General features: G+C 41.8%; 1 protein-coding gene across 2 annotated transcripts in view; it reads right to left on the bottom strand.

Moving 5' to 3' along the window:
• The window catches only part of POU6F2 (POU class 6 homeobox 2), a 486,502-nt gene that overhangs the window by 52,138 nt on the left and 417,253 nt on the right, over nt 1–17,111 (bottom strand). For both annotated transcript variants that reach the window (XM_074199213.1, XM_074199214.1), the window contains exon 6: nt 9,012–9,164. In XM_074199213.1, the coding sequence (XP_074055314.1) occupies nt 9,012–9,164 (153 nt within the window). The remainder of the gene's footprint in view (nt 1–9,011; nt 9,165–17,111) is intronic.

The raw sequence follows: 17,111 nt of genomic DNA, 5'->3' as shown, positions 1-17,111 counted from the left end.
CCTTCCAATATGTAGAGATGATGCTTCAGCAGTTAGGCGATAGGTAGAGAGGCTTATAGAGTGAGCATCTCAGAAAGAAGCATATCTTTCTTGACCTAGAGAATTTCTCTATTGTACTAGAGAAAAGTACAGTAATTCAGCAGTCAGGAAGGAGATCAGGGCAGGAGGATGGGTGTTGAGCAAGTTGTTAGGTTCCCTTTACAAAGCAAGCTCCTTGAAGGCAGGGATTTTTTCACTTTTTTAAAAAAACTCACTGTCTAGGACAGAGTTGAATGCAAAGCAGACATTTAATAAATTCTTGTCAAATGATTATATCCTTGCTCTGGGCTCCGAGGCTACTTCTGATTCTGGCAATTAGTGAATGTGAGTCCTAAAACTGTTTTCTGCCTCAGTCTCTTAATCTGTAAATGGAGATAGCCACATATCCACTACTTGAGTTTTTAAGCTGAAAGGGCTTCAGAAATGAAAGCAATTCTCTTAACCTCTAGTCCTATAGAGAAGCAGTTATTTTTACAGCATCAAATGATCACTGTCAGAGAATGAGCAGCAATTATGACCTAAACCCTGGAGATGGTGTCTGAGAGAAAGGATTAAAGCAAGGGCATGCAAAACTCCATTTCTTTCTTTTAGATTTTAGTTTGCACCTGGGGTTTCTCTTTTTTTATCCTAAAAAGTCTCCCATCTCCCCTTTCTCTGCCTGCTTCTCTCTTCCCTTTCTTATTCCTGTTTACTTAATGTTTTGATAATTGCCTAGGACATAGGGAATTTGCTGTAGGGAGTGCTCTAAAGACTGCTTAATTGTATAGTGAACTCTCCTTGCTTTCTGAATTACCTTTCCCTCTAATCATACAGGCAATAAACAGAATACTCTTAGAAATGACTAGAGGCATGAACTCAGTCACCCATATGATATTCTCAATGAAACCATTCACCATTTTCTAGGTAAATAAATTGAGGCATAAACAGGATTTTTTTTTGGTGGGGGGATTTCATAATTATTCAGAAAATTGGTCATGTAGATAAGAAAAGAATCCCTTTTACTTGAGATCCCAGCCTTTGGACACTCTTGTTCAATAAAGACAGTTTCTAGAATGGTCATAGACTGAGAACTTAAAGAGACACCCAAATCTCATTTTACAGATGAGGAAACTGAAGTGACTTGTCCAAGATCATGCAGATTGCACACATCAGAGACAGTATTTAGACTCCAGTTTGCTGATCCCAATCTCCACACTCTTTCACTGAACCAAGGAGAGGCCTAGAGAGACAAAATGCCTAACTTTGGGAGTTGTCAGCTTTGTGCAGAAGGCTAGCTAGCATAAAGGATACAGTGCCCCATTTAAAGTCAGGAAAGACCTGAATTTGGAATCTGGCTCAGACACTAGCTTGGTGACCCTGTGTGGATCACTTAACCTCACTGGGCTGTGGTTCCCTCATCTACGAAAAAGGAGTTGGACTTAATTGTCTCAAAGGTCCCTTCTGCCTCTAAATTGATTATTCCATAAGATACAATAGAGATTGAATGGAATCTTGACTTGAAAGGATTTCAGCTACATGGCTCAGGGGGTGGAGTCCTAGGTCTGGAGTCAAGAAGACCTGAATTCAACTCCAGTTTCAGACACTTACCAGCCGGGTGATCCTGTGCAGTCATGTAACTTTGGTTTGCCTTAATCCACTGGAGAAAAAAATGTCAAACCATTCTAGCATAGTCGCCAAGAAAACCCCATGATAGTCCTAGCGTGCCATGGTCCAAGGAGTCATGAAGAGTTGAACAAGATTGAACAACAACAGATTAAAAGTCCAGGCCTCAGTGTGCTGAGATTTGCCTCTCTGCTCAGGCATGGCCACGAGGAAGCTAGATCTGTGGCAAAGTGAAGGAGGAAGCTGGGGAAGTCCATCCAGGGTTTACCCTGATTTTACAGTGTTCTCTTCTTTGATAGAGGGACTTCCTTAATCTCCTATCAGCTAGCTCACATTGAACTACAAATATTGCCTCCTTTGATCCTTGCTTTCACTTTGAGTTATAGCGAGGGTAGGCTTTATCTGTTCTATTTTACTGGGGAGGATGCTGAGACTCAGAGAAGGAGAGGGATTTGCCCACAGTCATGTTGAGATGAAGCAGAAAGGACAGGGGCTATTCGCAGTCTTGTGATCCCAGGGCTCTTGGCAGGAGAGCAGCCACCAGGAGGGACACTCACTCCCTGAAGAGTTGGATGCTAAAAATGCTTTCTCCAAGGGAAGGCACCCCCAAATACCCACAAGATTAATTAAAATAACTGTCAGCATGGTAGCTCTAAAGTCAGAGTTGGAGACAAGGAGAGCTTGTTTCAGATCTTGATCCTGACATATACTGGTTGTGGGGCCTTGGTTAAGTCATGAACCCTTCATTCATTTCCCTGGGCAATACTCTAGAAGAGTTGCTATCTGCATCAATGGAAGACAGTTCTCTATGTTGATTAATGGCCTGCAGCAAACCCCAGACCAAGTCTGACATTGATATAACATTTAAAAAGTGGGCAAAAAGCTTCTGTACATAATAGCCTCATGTCCTAATTATACTTGTTCCTGCAAGAATACAGACCTGGAACACAGAGTTAGGGTTGTGGCTCCCTCCCCAGCATTGAGTATCGATTGTTCATAATCCTACATTTATTTGTCTCTGAACACATTGTCTCTAATAGAATGTAAGCTTCTTGAAGGCAGGGGCAGTTTGATAGTCAATGCTATAATGTGCATAGCGCTTTAAAGTTTGCAAAATGCTTTACTTTTCTCATCTGATCCTCAAACAACCCTTGTGGAAAGGGCTACTTTTATTCTCATTTTACTTAGAAAACTGAGAATTAGGGAGATCAAGGGAGATGAAGCCATTTGTCTAGAGCTGTACAGCTAGCAGTGTGTGAGGCTGACCTTCCCGACTCCAAGTCTGCTACTCGGTTCACTTTGCCAGGTAGCTGCCTGCTTCACTTGTGTTTTGGAAGCCCCAGCAGAGTTCCCATCAGAGAAGGGGCATATAGTAAATAACTACTGATTAATTGATAGAGAACTCCATGGAGTGGGATCAACTGGAAAGGGGGCTGGAGCAGAGTAAGAAAACTCTTATGGCTCAATTTGGAGCTGTTTCTTCTTGGGTACAAATATTAATTATCTCCTTAGTTACTCTTCCACCTCCTAAGCAGGATGGGAGGTATTCAGAATTTCTGCACAGTAAACGGGGGAGGCCTCTCCCACACCTTCATTTCCACCCCATGGTTAGGTAAAGAAAATCCATTTGAATAGGGGATTAGATAAAGAAACAGACACAGTTGTATGTGTCCATGGGAAAAAAAAAATTAGATCTCATTGTGAGAGTGTGTGTGTGTGTGTGTGTGTGTGAGAGAGAGAGAGAGAGAGAGAGAGAAAATTCAGGTGCTGTTTTCTCTTCATTTAAGAAGACTTTCTTTCACTTAATGGACGTTGGGTGATTAACCCTTGAATTTTAGAAAGGAGGCTTTACTTTTCTTCACAAAGAGAGAGAGAGAGAGAGAGAGAGAGAGAGAGAGAGAGAGAGAGAGAGAGAGAGAGAGAGAGAGAGAGAGAGAGAGAATGGAAAGGGAAAGGGGGTGGGGGAAGGGTGCTTAGTAGTGTGGGGAAGGTCTGGGGCTGAATAATACCCTTTTCTAATGAGGGCTCCAGCGAGGGCTCTGCTGATGGCTCTGACCAGCTCTGTGACCTGATTATGTCGCTGAGTGTCAGCAGCTGAGACACTACAAAGCAAACCATCCCAGCCAATCTATCTCCATTGTAATCACTCTCATTGCTGCTCCTGCCGAGAGCCTTGTTAGGAGCAGCCTGGCCATCAGGCGTCATTAGCACCATTTAACGTCAAGAGGCTCCGGAGGCAAACGGTGGCTCATCAGGATAATGAGGACCAAAGGAGGCCCTGCTATTAGCTGAGATGGGCTGGGGGAGGGCAGAATCAATGAGGAGGCTCTCCTTATTGGGATCCTGCAGCTAATTAGAGATTAAAAATCGCCAAAGAGGGGCACAAATGAATGAATGACTAGCAAGGACAAGGAGGGCTTTTTGGGTTAGGGGTACATGGGGGCTCTTTGGGGGACCCTTGTATTACCACCCATAAGCCCAGGAGAATATGTTACTGCCGGGACTTAGAGCACCTGTAGAAATCTAACCTTGTCTTTAGATTTAAGAAAGAACAAAAATCATAATTGGGAACCATCTCTAATGATGGGAAGTCATCCTTCCTTTTGAACTTTTTTTCTGGTGCCCTTTGTTCATGAAGCCAGTGCTAAGAAACTGAGATCCAAGAAGCAGAAAGGGCAGACCTGAATGCAAAAGAGGTGCCAGGGACATGATCAAACTTGATCACTTTTAAGTTACTAGAAATTAATAGGAGTTCCTTGAATTTTTTTTTAACTTTTTTGGAAATGAAAATAAGAGATCAATTTCCGTTAGAACACCAAAGAAACAAAGTCTCAAGTGGAAAAGTGCATGTACAAGGATGCACAAACCACATGTAGAACATATAAAAATAAATAAAAGCTAATTTGAGGAGGGCACTTGGAGCTGTATTTAATCAAGATGGCAGTGTATATTTTTCATTATTTATGCTTTTAAAAATGTTTCTTTTCAAAAAATCAGATTGATACTATGTGATGTTGGGCCTCAGTTTCTACATCTATAAAATCTTCCGAACTACTGACAAAACAAGCTTTACTTCAAGGTTCCTAGTGTCCCCTATTTATTTTTGGTTAGGCTACATGAAATGCCCACTGTGGCTAGTTTCTTTTGCTTTTGATAGAGGTGTTAAAGCTTCATGGGAATTCTCTAAGGAATGGGAACCTTATCTGGCTTCTCTTAGGGCTTAAGCTAGCTAGCAGGTGGGAGGACTCCCAGATTAGTTTCTGATAGGGAGCAGAGGAGAGAAGAGGTGGGACCTGGGTGCCTGCACCAACCTTCTCTGATGCTTTGGAATGAGTTTAGGCTTTAGGCTTAAGCAGTTGGTCCTCCTACCTATGGTACATGAGCCAAGGACCCCTTTTGAGTTCAGGTCTGCCCTTTCTGCTTCTAGGATCTCAGTTTCTTAGCATTGGCTTCATGAACAAAGGCACCAGAAAAAAAATCCAAAAGGGAGGATGAACTTCCTTTCCTTTTTCTGCATGTTTGGGAAACTCTTAGCTCTCTTAGCATCATGAGTTCATAGAGCTGCAGCTTAGATGTTAGCTGATACCATAATAGGGCCTACCGGGGGGAGGTAAGCATTTCACCTGAGTCTAGAAAGCTTTATTCTTTCATCCTGGGGAGTATCAGGCAACCAGTTCAGTTACAAGCATGGAGTCCATTCTTTGGGAAATTCTTGGGGCTCAAACTCTTTCTATCAATGCTAATCAATGGTCTGTTGATAATGAATAGTCCAGACCAATCTCTGGACCTGAGGCCCAGAGAGGTTCTGTTAGGTTCATGTTCACACAACTAGAAAGTGTCTGGTGAAAGAATACTGGATTTGAAATTAGAGGGCCAATCGAGGTTGCATTACTTTTGGCTCAGAAGACAGGACAAAATACTGTGTATATTTATTAAGGTCTTCCATGTGCCAAGTAGATGTTGGAAATTCAAATGGCATACTCTTTCACCTACTTCTTGTGTAAGTATTTTGTAAGGCTCTTAATTTTTTGGGGCCTCAGTTTCCTCATCTATAAAATGGGAAAGTTGGACTGGCATAAAGGTTCTCCTTTTCTTTTGTCATGGACTCTTGTCAGTTGAATGAATCTTAGGAATTCCTTCTAAAAATAAGGTGTTAGATGCATACAGGAGTTTAGAATTTCAAAGGAAACAAAAAAATAAAGTTACCAAAATGTTTTTTAAAAAGGAACTTAAGCTAACGACCCCTGACCTAGATGATCTCTGAAATTCCTTCTGACCCTTTAATAGGCAGTTCAATGATTGAAGCCATCCTGACTCAAATGTTATCCACTTTGACCTATTAGAAAATGGAAGGGTTTGAAGACAATGAACCTCTAGAATTTGACTCTCTTTGACTCTATTACCAATAGAAGGTAATAGGCTCTCAGTCATGATCCTGATGCTTCAATGCTTATTTTGAAGTTAATAAAGAAATAATTTTTTGTAGGGGGGGGGAGTCATGTACATATATCCCTGTTTGAACACTTCCAATAAATCAGTATGACTAAGGCCTGTTCAGTCCAGTCATTTCAAATGGACTTAAGTGGAGTCAGCTTTGACTCAGTACCAGTGGACAACACACTTTTAAAAAGTGAATTGACCAGAGCTTCCCCCCCAGCCCAGGAGCAGAGGAGATCTGTGCAAACTGCAAACATGCCAACATTAGCCTCTGAGCAGGAAAGAGATCTTCCCTCCTGCTGCCTTTACAACCTGTGGCATTCCTGTGTATTTTTTTCCACCAGCAAAGTGAAGCCCAGCTGGTTCTTTATGCATTTTTTTTGAACATAGAATCATTGAAAATATAAGAACAGTGAGAGGTGGAAGTGTTTTCTATGTGAACATTGGAACAGAAAAAGCAGATGGGTAAACCGATGAGAGAAGAGGGTTTCTTTTCCAATTTGCATCTTAAAAAGAGTCCAGCACATCCCAGGAGAAGAGAAGAGGAGGGGTTGGTCTATTTCTGGGGCACAGTTATCAAGAAACCAGCTTTTGAGATGGAACTGATCTGACTATGACTTATGGCCATTATAACCAACTTTTCTTCCATCTCAATCCCCCATCCCTCCAGAAATCTTAATAGGCTTTTGAGAGGCACCATTTAAAGGTGGCTGCATAAAATGATCCCTTGATGAAAAGGGATTGAAACAAGGGTTAAAGTAGACATTGAGAGGTTATTGTAGAGGGCACACTGTTCATACAATCCCCCTTTAATATGTGTGGTGCGCCCCTGCGATAAGATGATTCATTAGATAAGGGCTCTCTTTGACAAGCTCCATCGTTCAACCCTCTGGGTACTGATAGAACAATTCTGCACCCACCCAGGAAATAGAACAAGGTCAGCATTTTTTCCTTGGGCTCTCTAGGCGGACATTTTAGCTACAAATGCATCTTTGTTTACTCTTCATGTATAATAAAAACAAAGTTGGAAGCAGGAAGATCCCCTTTGTCCCAGAATGCACTAAGTAAGTTTTTAGGTGAGCAAGAGCCTCTATCAGGAAATATTCTAGTAAAGAAGGGGTTTTGCCCCCCTTGGACTTCATCATTTCACCAAGAAGGGCAGAGAACTGCAATGGTCTCACCAAGGATGTCTGTGCCTGAATTCGATCTTCTCATCCAAGGGGAAATGCTTGTTAGCAATTTGAACATAAGCTCAAGTTGATCATGGCATATATTGGTTTATCAAGATGATAAACTCCATGATTAGGAAGCCTCATTAATGCATTTGTTTCATGATTTGTGAGCTTCCTCTCACTGTGAAACAGACAGCAATGGTAACTTGATGACAAATGATCATTGGCCCCCACAGACGGGCTGGTGTTGATGATGATAAAAGAGCAGCAGAAGTGACGTGAGAGAAACAGATGGGGGCAGAGCCAACTGGCAGATGGCTTGGCTATCACTCATCCTTTCCCTTTGTTCTTTCTTCAGCTTATATAAATAATATGCATATTATATTATGCATGTATTAATGATTATATATGAATGTATGTTGTTGATTATTATTTATCAGTATGAAAATTTATTGATTAAAAGGTATGTTTCTGTGAGAAAATGAAGTGTAGCAGATAGAGTAATGGACTTGGAGTCAGGTCCCATTGGATTGGAAGTACCATGAAGGCAGGGACTATCTTTTGCCATTTTGGGAGTATCTCCAGTGCTTGACCTCACATTAGATGCTTCATAAGTATTGATTGATCAAAAATTGGGAGAGTTGGGCTTAAATCTTCCTTTTGGTACTTTTTCATGTGTCCTTTTAGGCAACTCACTTAACTTTCCCAGATTTCAGTTTCTTCACCTATAAAATAAGTGGTTGACTGAGGACACCTCAGAGATCCCTTCTACATCTATGATGCCAAATTCCATATGTCCAGGACTCTCATGTAATTTTTTTTTTTTTTTTTTGCTTTTTGCAAGGCAATGGGGTTAAGTGACTTGCCCAAGTCAGTTAGGTAATTATTAAGTGTCTGAGGCCAATTTGAACTCAGGTCCTTCTGACTTCAGGGCCCATGCTCTATCCACTGTGCCACCTCACTGTCCCAATTCTCATGTAATTTAACTTTTTTGGATATTGAGCAGTTGTCTAGCTAGCATTAGACTCAGATGTACTGTGTCTGCATCCAAATCTAGGAGTTCTCACAGAACCTTCATGTTATCATGTATGTTTTTGTACTACGGCATTACTTCTTCAATCTTACACTCAGTCGTCTTTGGTTGGTTGTTTTTGTTCTGGATCAGTGATTCCATCAGTGGGGGAATCTCCTGATGTGAGCTGCCTTCCATGGATGCAGACCAACAACTCCTCTATAACTTAGAGGAATAGAGATTTCCTTGGGGGCACAGGGAAGAGAAGTGGTGGGTCTTCCTCACCCTAACAGGGCTCCTCTTTGCACTACATCATATTGCTTCTCTCTGGGATTATGTGGATAGCAGGAGTCACTTTGACCCCTGGGTTAGGGAACATTGAGCTCTAGAAAAGAAATGACTTTGCAATCCTTCTCTCATTCTTTTTTTAAAATTTGTTTATTTTATTTCTTTTTGCAAGGCAAAAAGTTAAGTGACTTGCCCAAGATCACATAGCTAGGTGATTATTAAGTGTCTGAGGTAGGAGTTGAACTCAGGTCCTCCTGACTCCAGGGTCACTGCTCTATCCACTGTTGCCACCTGGCTGCCCCCTTTCTATCATTCTTGGTGTGGCTAGCAAACAATGCTCATTTTCCTCCAAAATGTTCAGTCGCATATCATTGTCATGCAAAACAAAACCCCAAAGCCAACATTTCCTTTCCCAGATCCGTCTGCCATGAGAAGTTCCTCCTCTCCCGACTCCCACTCACCTGTCCTTGGGCATTAGTAACTAGTTGACCCGTGACCCCCTGAAGACTGGAGAGTGCATTGCCAAAAGCCTGCGAGCTCGCTATGGAGCTCATGGTGGCTGCTGCTGCCGCAGCTGCTGCCGCTGCCTGACTCGCTAGTGGGTTATTAACCAGCTGAAAAGAGAGAAAAGATTACAGTGAAAACCACTGAGGGAAACACGAAGAGAAAACGGACACAACACTTACAGGAGATGATGGCCCACATGCTCACTCTGCAGTAGTAGCACCTTTCTGCAAAAGGACCTGGCTGGGTTGGAAGTTTTGAAAAGGAAAGACCCATCTGCAGTGTCCTTCTTTGGTTGAGATGTAACTAGCCCAGGGCCACTGGACCTTTGTGTCAGGGTGAGGATTTTCAAAACCACAAAAATTTAATGTGTGTTGTCCTTCAGCAGAGCAGAAGATTAGGAGAGCATGAGATTATATGGTTAATGATGAGTGGGAAAGAGGTCTGAGTTCATGAAGTGATGGGGATAGAGGGATGCTGCCTCATTGAGTCTTTCCTTTGTTCCTTTATTCTAGGAAGAAATCCTCAAGACTCTGTAGTCTTGCCACCTTCCCAGGGCTTCCACTTCCCTTTCTCCATTCTAGGGGATCAGTTTTCCCCTTGAACACTGACAACACCACCAGACAATAGTACACCAGTCATCATTCTGATGCTCCCTCCCTGGTCTGTGCTATTGTTGTATCAGGGAGTCTTGTTGAAGTTGGGTATTGCTAAGAAGCCCTAATCCTGTGGGTTGTCCTATTCGCCCTCTAAGGTCCCTTCCAGTTCTGAGCTTCTCACCCTTCAGTTACTCAGATAATTGATTCTCCTTCCTCAACTGCATTTATTTTAATTCTTCCCTGAATTGTTTTCAAGTCACGATTAGCTAAGTTGATTCAAGGGTGTGTTTCACTAGATTTTTCCTGTCTTGCTTCTGCTTGTACCAGGAATTGTGTGAAAATCACTTGTGATAGCTCTAGTATTTGGGGGTACACAACCCCTGGCCAGGGAATATGACTGCATATACAGAAACAAAACCTCTGTTAAAAGTATATGCCCCAATTTTGGAAACTGGATTGAGGGCTGCTGGGAAGTTCATGCCATTAACTTTAGGCATGCCATGCTGAGGTATGTATGTGTATGTGTGTGTGTGTGTAGGGGTATTGGGCAAGGAGGGCTTCTGGAGGTGTGAAGAAAGGTACCAGAAGCAGCAAGGTGCCGAGGTCCTAGCCCTGCTCTTCAAAGAGGCTCACTGAGATCACTACAAGGAGCCCTCGGAGCTGGCTTTCCAGCTGAGCATTTGAGAGAAGCCCATCTATGAAATCAGTTGAACGGATTCTTAAATGAGTGACAATTGTGCTGTTGATCTGCTCATTCTCCAGTCAGCTGCCAAAGTGATCTTCTCCAAGTCTAGGTCTGACCATTTTACCTCCTTACTCAGTAGAATTCAGTGGCTCCCTACTCTCTCCAGGACCAGATTGAAAGTCTTCTATTTGGATTGTAAGGATAGTCATGATCTCTCTCTCTCTCTCTCTCTCTCTCTCTCTCTCTCTCTCTCTCTTTCTCTCTCTCTCTCTCTCTCTCTCTGGAGGAGCAGGATTCTACACATTGCACTTCCCAGTCAAGATTATTTTAGAGAGAAAATACCATAGGGAGTGCACTAGATAAGAGTACTGCTCTGCAGGAGTCAGAAAGACCTGAGTTCAAACTCTACTTCAAACAGAGTGACCTTGGGAAAGTCACTTAACACCTCTCAGTCTCAGTATTTACTTCTCAGAAAACATTTACATTGCTTCCCAAAGTACTGTATAAATTCCAGGTAAACTGCATGCATCTTAGATGTTCTGATTCATAAATTTTGTCTGCTTTGTCTGCTTGTAAGCTTCAGGAGAGTAGTGATCCTTTGTACCATTGCTTTGTATCCTCTGTATTCCTTATCATTGTGTTTAGTACACAGTAAGTGCTTAATGGGTGCTTAATGATCCATTTTCAAGTTGTCACTGCTCCCAGATGGCTGCGGCAGGCACCTGCCCAGGTATTGCTGTCCTCATGTACTTTCGAAGGAGGAGAGAAAATGGAGCTCAGCCAGAGATGGGAATTTCTATTAAGTCCCTGGGGTTTTCAAGCCCCCTCTTGAGAAGAAGTATCTCATTCTCTATTCCATGACATAGCCTTTGGGGAAACTTATGGGGGAACAGGCCTCAGGAGCATGAGAATTCTGCCTTGAGCATGTTCAATTGGAACATGGGGAGATGGGGGTGGGCTGTTCCCATTTGACTGCTGAGGTTAGGAAAACACTGGTAGCCTCCTCTTCACTCAGAGGCTACCAGTGTTTTCACTCAGAGCCAAGAGGGTCTTGAAGGAGAAGAGACCCACTGGAGTCTGTCTGCCCCTTTGCCCTCTTGGTCTTTCTTTTTCCTTTTTCTTTGGAGCCACCAGGGGGCAGGGGCAGTGTTAAAACAGGTGAGGCATGTGTGTGTGGAGAGGGGAAATGGGACAAGAGGGGGCATAAGAAAAGAGGAGGTTGCAGCTGCCAAAATGTATTTTTCCATGGAGACCAATTCAATCCACTTTATTCTGCCAATTTTCCACGCCACGAGTTTTCGGGCCTCCTGACCACGAGGCAGAAGTGTAGCTTGAACAAAAATCTGCATTTAGGTTAATGACTAGATATAAATTCAAGAAACATTTAAACTATTTTCACAGTTCTGGTTTTGATACATGAATTTCATTTGTATTTATTCTAGGGTGTTATTTTTTTCCAGATAGTTTCTCTCAAGTACAACAATTGTTATGTATAATAATGTATTTCCCATTCCAGATTCCCACATTGGTGCCAATTCCTCTATTTTAAAGGAATTCTGCTTAGAAGATAAGTTGGAACTGAAAGCCTTAATTCCACTCTGCTCCTTAAAGCTCTTTTAAAAATATGTCATTTCCCCTCTCTTCATAAATTCTAATCTTTGATCTCTCCAAAATTTTCCCAGGATTATATCACACAACAGAGAATGGGATATTAGTTCTTGAAAAGTTCCATCAGATCTCCAGGTTCATAAAAATGTTGGGTTTATGTGATATTCAGGCCTTTCCACATTGCCATTTACTGCTAAATTGATGAAGGATATTGTTTGTATAAATAATTGAATTCAAATCCATAGCTAAGCACATCTCTTGCCTTTCTATTCCTCCAATACCAGATAAACAAACAAACCAAGTCTTCACTGTGAAATCTAGCTCTGGCTAAAATTGGGCTGGCCCTGGATCACTTTTGGCCACATTGATCCCAAATATCCTTTGGAGGTGGTGGTGATGAAACAGGGGTGGGGGAGAGATAGACATCTATCAGTCTAGCTGGAGGAGGTAGATATTTGGTTCCCATCAGCTTTAAAGGGCAAAGAGGATCTTGGGGAGTCTCTTCCCCAAGCTCCTGGTATGGAAGACTCACTCTTATCTGATATTCCATCAGATGGATCTTGGTCAGCAATGACTGGGTCACACTATTCCAAATGCTAATGGAGGGACATAGGTATGGATTCCCATTAACAAGGACCCAACATTTCAGGGCCACAGAGGGACTTGAAATGATCATAAACATCTTCCAATTGGAATTGAAATTCAGTATTGAAATGAAAATCTGAATGCTCTTTTGTCTTCTTGGGATGGATCCAAAATGTTGGATCTTACAACTCTTTGCATGTAGCTGATCCTGCTTAGGCCCAATTTTATACTTGGGGCAACCATTTTACTTCTAGGATATTTTCAATATCAAGGAAGGGTTGAAGTTAAATATAAAAATTTAACGAGAATTCAAATCACCAATACAGTGGGAAGGAATGCCCCTGTGCTTGGGGTTGGGGCAATGAACTTGGGGCAGCTCTTAGGAACTTTCTTGTCTATTCCAGATTGGGAAGGTTTGGTTCATTTTATTCTCCTTTCTTTGCTCCTCTCTTATCCACAGAGAATCCAATTTTCTTTTCCTATTCCAATATATTTCTCCTGGCACTGTTTTACTTTCCTTTTTAATAGTGGAAATGCTAGTGGAAATGGCTCTCTCATGGCCCCTCTGTCCCCGACAGCATGGAGAGTTGACCTCAGTGAAAGGGAGAAATGAATGGTACTCCTCTATTCACTTGAATGAGGACTTAGAGCAGTGGGGATTTGGGCTGTTGTAGACTGTGGGGACAAGTTAATCTGAAGATGACAATTCCTAATGCCTGTTTGTGGATGCAGTTCCCTAAATGTTTCCAAAGCCTACCTCTCCTGTGACTGCCGCTGTGGTTATATCATAATTTATGGTGAGTAAGATGTGTGCTTACTGTAACCCCCCAGGTCATGTCACTTTGGATTGGGCCCAGTCATGTCCTATGAGCAGTCTGACTATCAAGGCTCTGGCCTGATGGGCGAGTCTCTTCGGATTTGGACAGTTGAGATCCAAGGCATGACAAATGCAGGTAATGAGCACATTAACTTTTTAGGAGGAACCAGAGATTCTGGATGTCCCTGCCAGGTTGATGCCTTCAGATATTTCAATATCAATGTACCCAGTGAGCTCAGAATGGCCCAATTAAGGTTCCCTGAATGACATGGTGTTGATTTAAAGAGGCCAACTTGGAAGAAATCATCCTTCTTTGCTTCTTTCTAAAAGGTGAGACCCTAGGACCTGCCCCATCCCTATTGAGCTCTTCCCACCTCACATCATTTTTATAGAAGAGGGTCTTAGAATTCTTTTTTTTTTTGCAAGGCAATGGGGTTAAGTGGCTTGTCCAAGGCCACACAGGTAATTATTAAGTGTCTGAGACTGGATTTGAACTCAGGTCCTCCTGACTCCAGGGCCAGTGCTCTATCCATTGTGCCACCTAGCTGCCCCCGAGGGTCTTAAAATTCGGATGTATACATCAGGACTCTGAGAGTGGCAGACATAGGTCTCAGTAGCCTGGGGTTCCATCCTGCTGCCACATTGGCTGTGTGATTCTGGGCAACTCCCTTAAGCTTGATGAGTCAGTTTCCTCTTCTGTAAAATGGATAAAATGAAAATCCGTAATGCCCAGAATATGGACTTGTTTTACAATTTAAATGAGATAATGTTTGCAAAATGCATTGTGAACCTTAAAGCACTAATATTAAAGTCAATTGTCACTATTATTTGATGTCAGTTTAGTCTTTTAGACTTTTTATCTCAAGTCTCAATTCTAAAACCTGTGGATTATAAGGTTGGAAACCAGTTCCTTCAATTCTGATCCATGAAAGTAATTTCTTCAAAGAGACTGAAGCAGTTTTATCCAATAACCAGCTGGGCCAGATTGGTGCTGGGTAGAGGCCAAGGGGAAAGGAGGGATAATTCCTCTAGGAAACTTATAATATAGGAAAGAAAAGAGAATATATATATATATATATATATGAAAAATAATATAACAATTCAATCAATCTGGACTTTATTAATGCTAGCTCTTAGGACCAGGTAGTATGGTACAATATGGCCAGGTGATGTGCATTTGGGGTCAGAGGATGGTAGGTCAAATCTCAGATCTGTTCCTTACTCACTGTGGGTAAGTCACTTTATATTTCTCAGGCTTAGTTTCCCCCTTTGTAAAAAGAGGTAGTTAGACTAACCTGGCCTATCCTGATCCTTGGCTTTATGGTTCTGGGGCTTTTATTTGTTCCTCACATCTACTATGTCATTCAATTAAGGATTCACTAGCCTAGTATCTTCCTCTGTCTCTTGAGGTTTAAAGTTCTGCAAAGTTGCCTGAGCATAGTCAGAGGTGATAGATCAACTGTCACACAAGAAGTGCCCACTGTGTCCCAGGCACAGTGACAAGCCTGGGATAAAAAAGCTCCTGCCCTCAATGAATTTATATTTGACCGGAGGAGATGACATGTATATAAATTGGTGCATATAAGATACCTACCAAGAAGATCCAAGGTAAGTGACTTGCCCAGGGTCACTTAGTTAATATGTGTCAGAGGGTCTGACTGATCCTCAGTCTGATTTCCTTCAACCCACTGCTCTAAAACTGCCTCTCTTGGCCCAGGGAATAGATGAGGAAAGAAGAGTCCTTGTCCTGAAGGAACCTACATTCTCCTGTGAGATAGTAGACATACACGGATATGACTATACTGATAGGGTTTCACAAAAATATCTCCTACAGAATATTTTAGAAAAATATTGCCTTGGAACAGGGTTTAGATTGTTCATTTTTAATTTCTCCCTCTATGGATCCAAACTAGCCTATGCAGCATGGTATAAAGGATTGTATATTGTACTTAGAATTAGAAAGAAGTGGGTTCAAATCTTGGATAAAAGTTGGTAGCTGTGGGACTCTGAGCAAGACCCATGACCTTTCTGAAACTCAGCTTCATCATTTATACAGGGTTGTTATTAGGACCATAGGTTCATAGATTACAGTCTGGAAAGATCATTAAGTATGGATGAGGAAATTAAGGCAGAAAAGTTATAGTACTTCCTCAGGGTCCCACAGCTTATAAAATTCTGAGGCCAGGGTTGAAGTTGGGTCTTTTTGATTCAATGTCCAGTGGCGACATTGTGCTAGACCAAGTTGTCTCAAAAAAAAAAAAAATCATACACAAAGGACAGCTGCTACTTCTACCAGTCGATTTAAGTAAACTAGACTTCTAGGTAATCATTTTTGGACAAAAGACCAACCCAAAATACTATCTTACTCTCCTTCCTTTGCAGAGGATTATTTTATGTGTCCCCTTATGGCTTTAAGGGAAGACTTCAAGGGAACAACAAGCGAAACTAAAAAAAATTATGATTGCATGAGCAAAGAACTTCTTCCAATTCAGTTGCCAAATGCACAGTTGGAACATATATATATCAGATAGGAGAGAATTAGAAAGAATTGCTTGAGACATCACCTTCTCAGAATTATCTCTTTGTTCCCCATAGGTAGGACTCAAGAACTCATTTAAGGAGGAAAAATGGTTGACCCTCTAGGTGAGGCTTCAGAGGGGAGAAATCCAAGTGGCAAGGCTCTCTCCCTCCTTTGTATCTCTGTCTTCCTTATTACTGCTCATTTTTTTACTTTTGTTCACACCCTCCATAGGCCTCCTCTTGGTGTCACTTGGGGTATTATTTCTTATTATATCAAAACACTGTGAAAATTCTATTAACAATATCAGAAAGTAACTGACTTTGGGGCTGAGAATTTTTTGATGAATTGTTGCCACATCTCTGTTTCAACCATACATGTGGAAAAGTTTCTGGAAAAATGGCAGAGTAGGTCAGAAAACTTTTGACTCTCCAAATAGCTTTCACAAAAAAGACCAAACATCACTTTAGAACCCCAGAAATAAACACAGAGTAAAGCAGTTGTCCTTCTAAGACAATTGGAGAAGACTCCAGGAAAGGAGGTTTGGCTTTGGTGAAGTACTAAGGGCATATACCTCCTAGCCATTTCTGCCAAATCAACAAACAAGCCCTGGAGACAGCTGAATGGAGAGGCTTTCTCAGTCTTAGAAACTTTCATCTGGCAGACAAATGTGTATAGGGGTCTGATGGCTGAGTAGGAAAGGATTGAAGGACCTTCCACTGTTGAGGGATGCCAAGCACAGATGTGCTGAGTCTTGGGTTGTTGCGTCAGGGAGAAGAAGCTTTTACACACTTGGTGACTGCAGTAGTGAGGGGAAGGCACATTGTTAGGAGAAAAACAAAGTCCCTGGTTATAGTTCTGGGGCAGACAGAACAGCTGTATTTTTTAGTCCCCTGAGGGGTGGAGGGATCACAGGGAGCAAGATCATTTGCAGAATCATGGCTTAAGGAGTGGAGTGGAGATCTCAAGAATGGATCCCAAAGACAGACCTCATAAAATCATAGTAAGAAGGACCTGAAGGTTGGGGCATCATTTCCCATATCTCAGGGCTACAATCTGGTTACACTAATAACTGCTAAAAGTAAAACAAAAAATAACTAAATAAAAATGATTAAGCAAAGGAGAAAGAATTAGACCATAGATAGTTACTATGGGGATAGAGAAGATTTGGGTTTGTATTCAGAGGAAGATAAGGCTAAAGAAGTCACTCATTTTTCAAGTAAAATCATCAATGGTTTTAAAAAT

This window comes from Macrotis lagotis, chromosome 8 (assembly GCF_037893015.1).
Source record: "Macrotis lagotis isolate mMagLag1 chromosome 8, bilby.v1.9.chrom.fasta, whole genome shotgun sequence".
NCBI classification, from domain to species: Eukaryota; Metazoa; Chordata; class Mammalia; order Peramelemorphia; family Peramelidae; genus Macrotis; species Macrotis lagotis.
The sequence above is the reverse complement of the archived record's forward strand: the minus strand, read 5'-3'. Positions and strand labels throughout refer to the sequence as shown.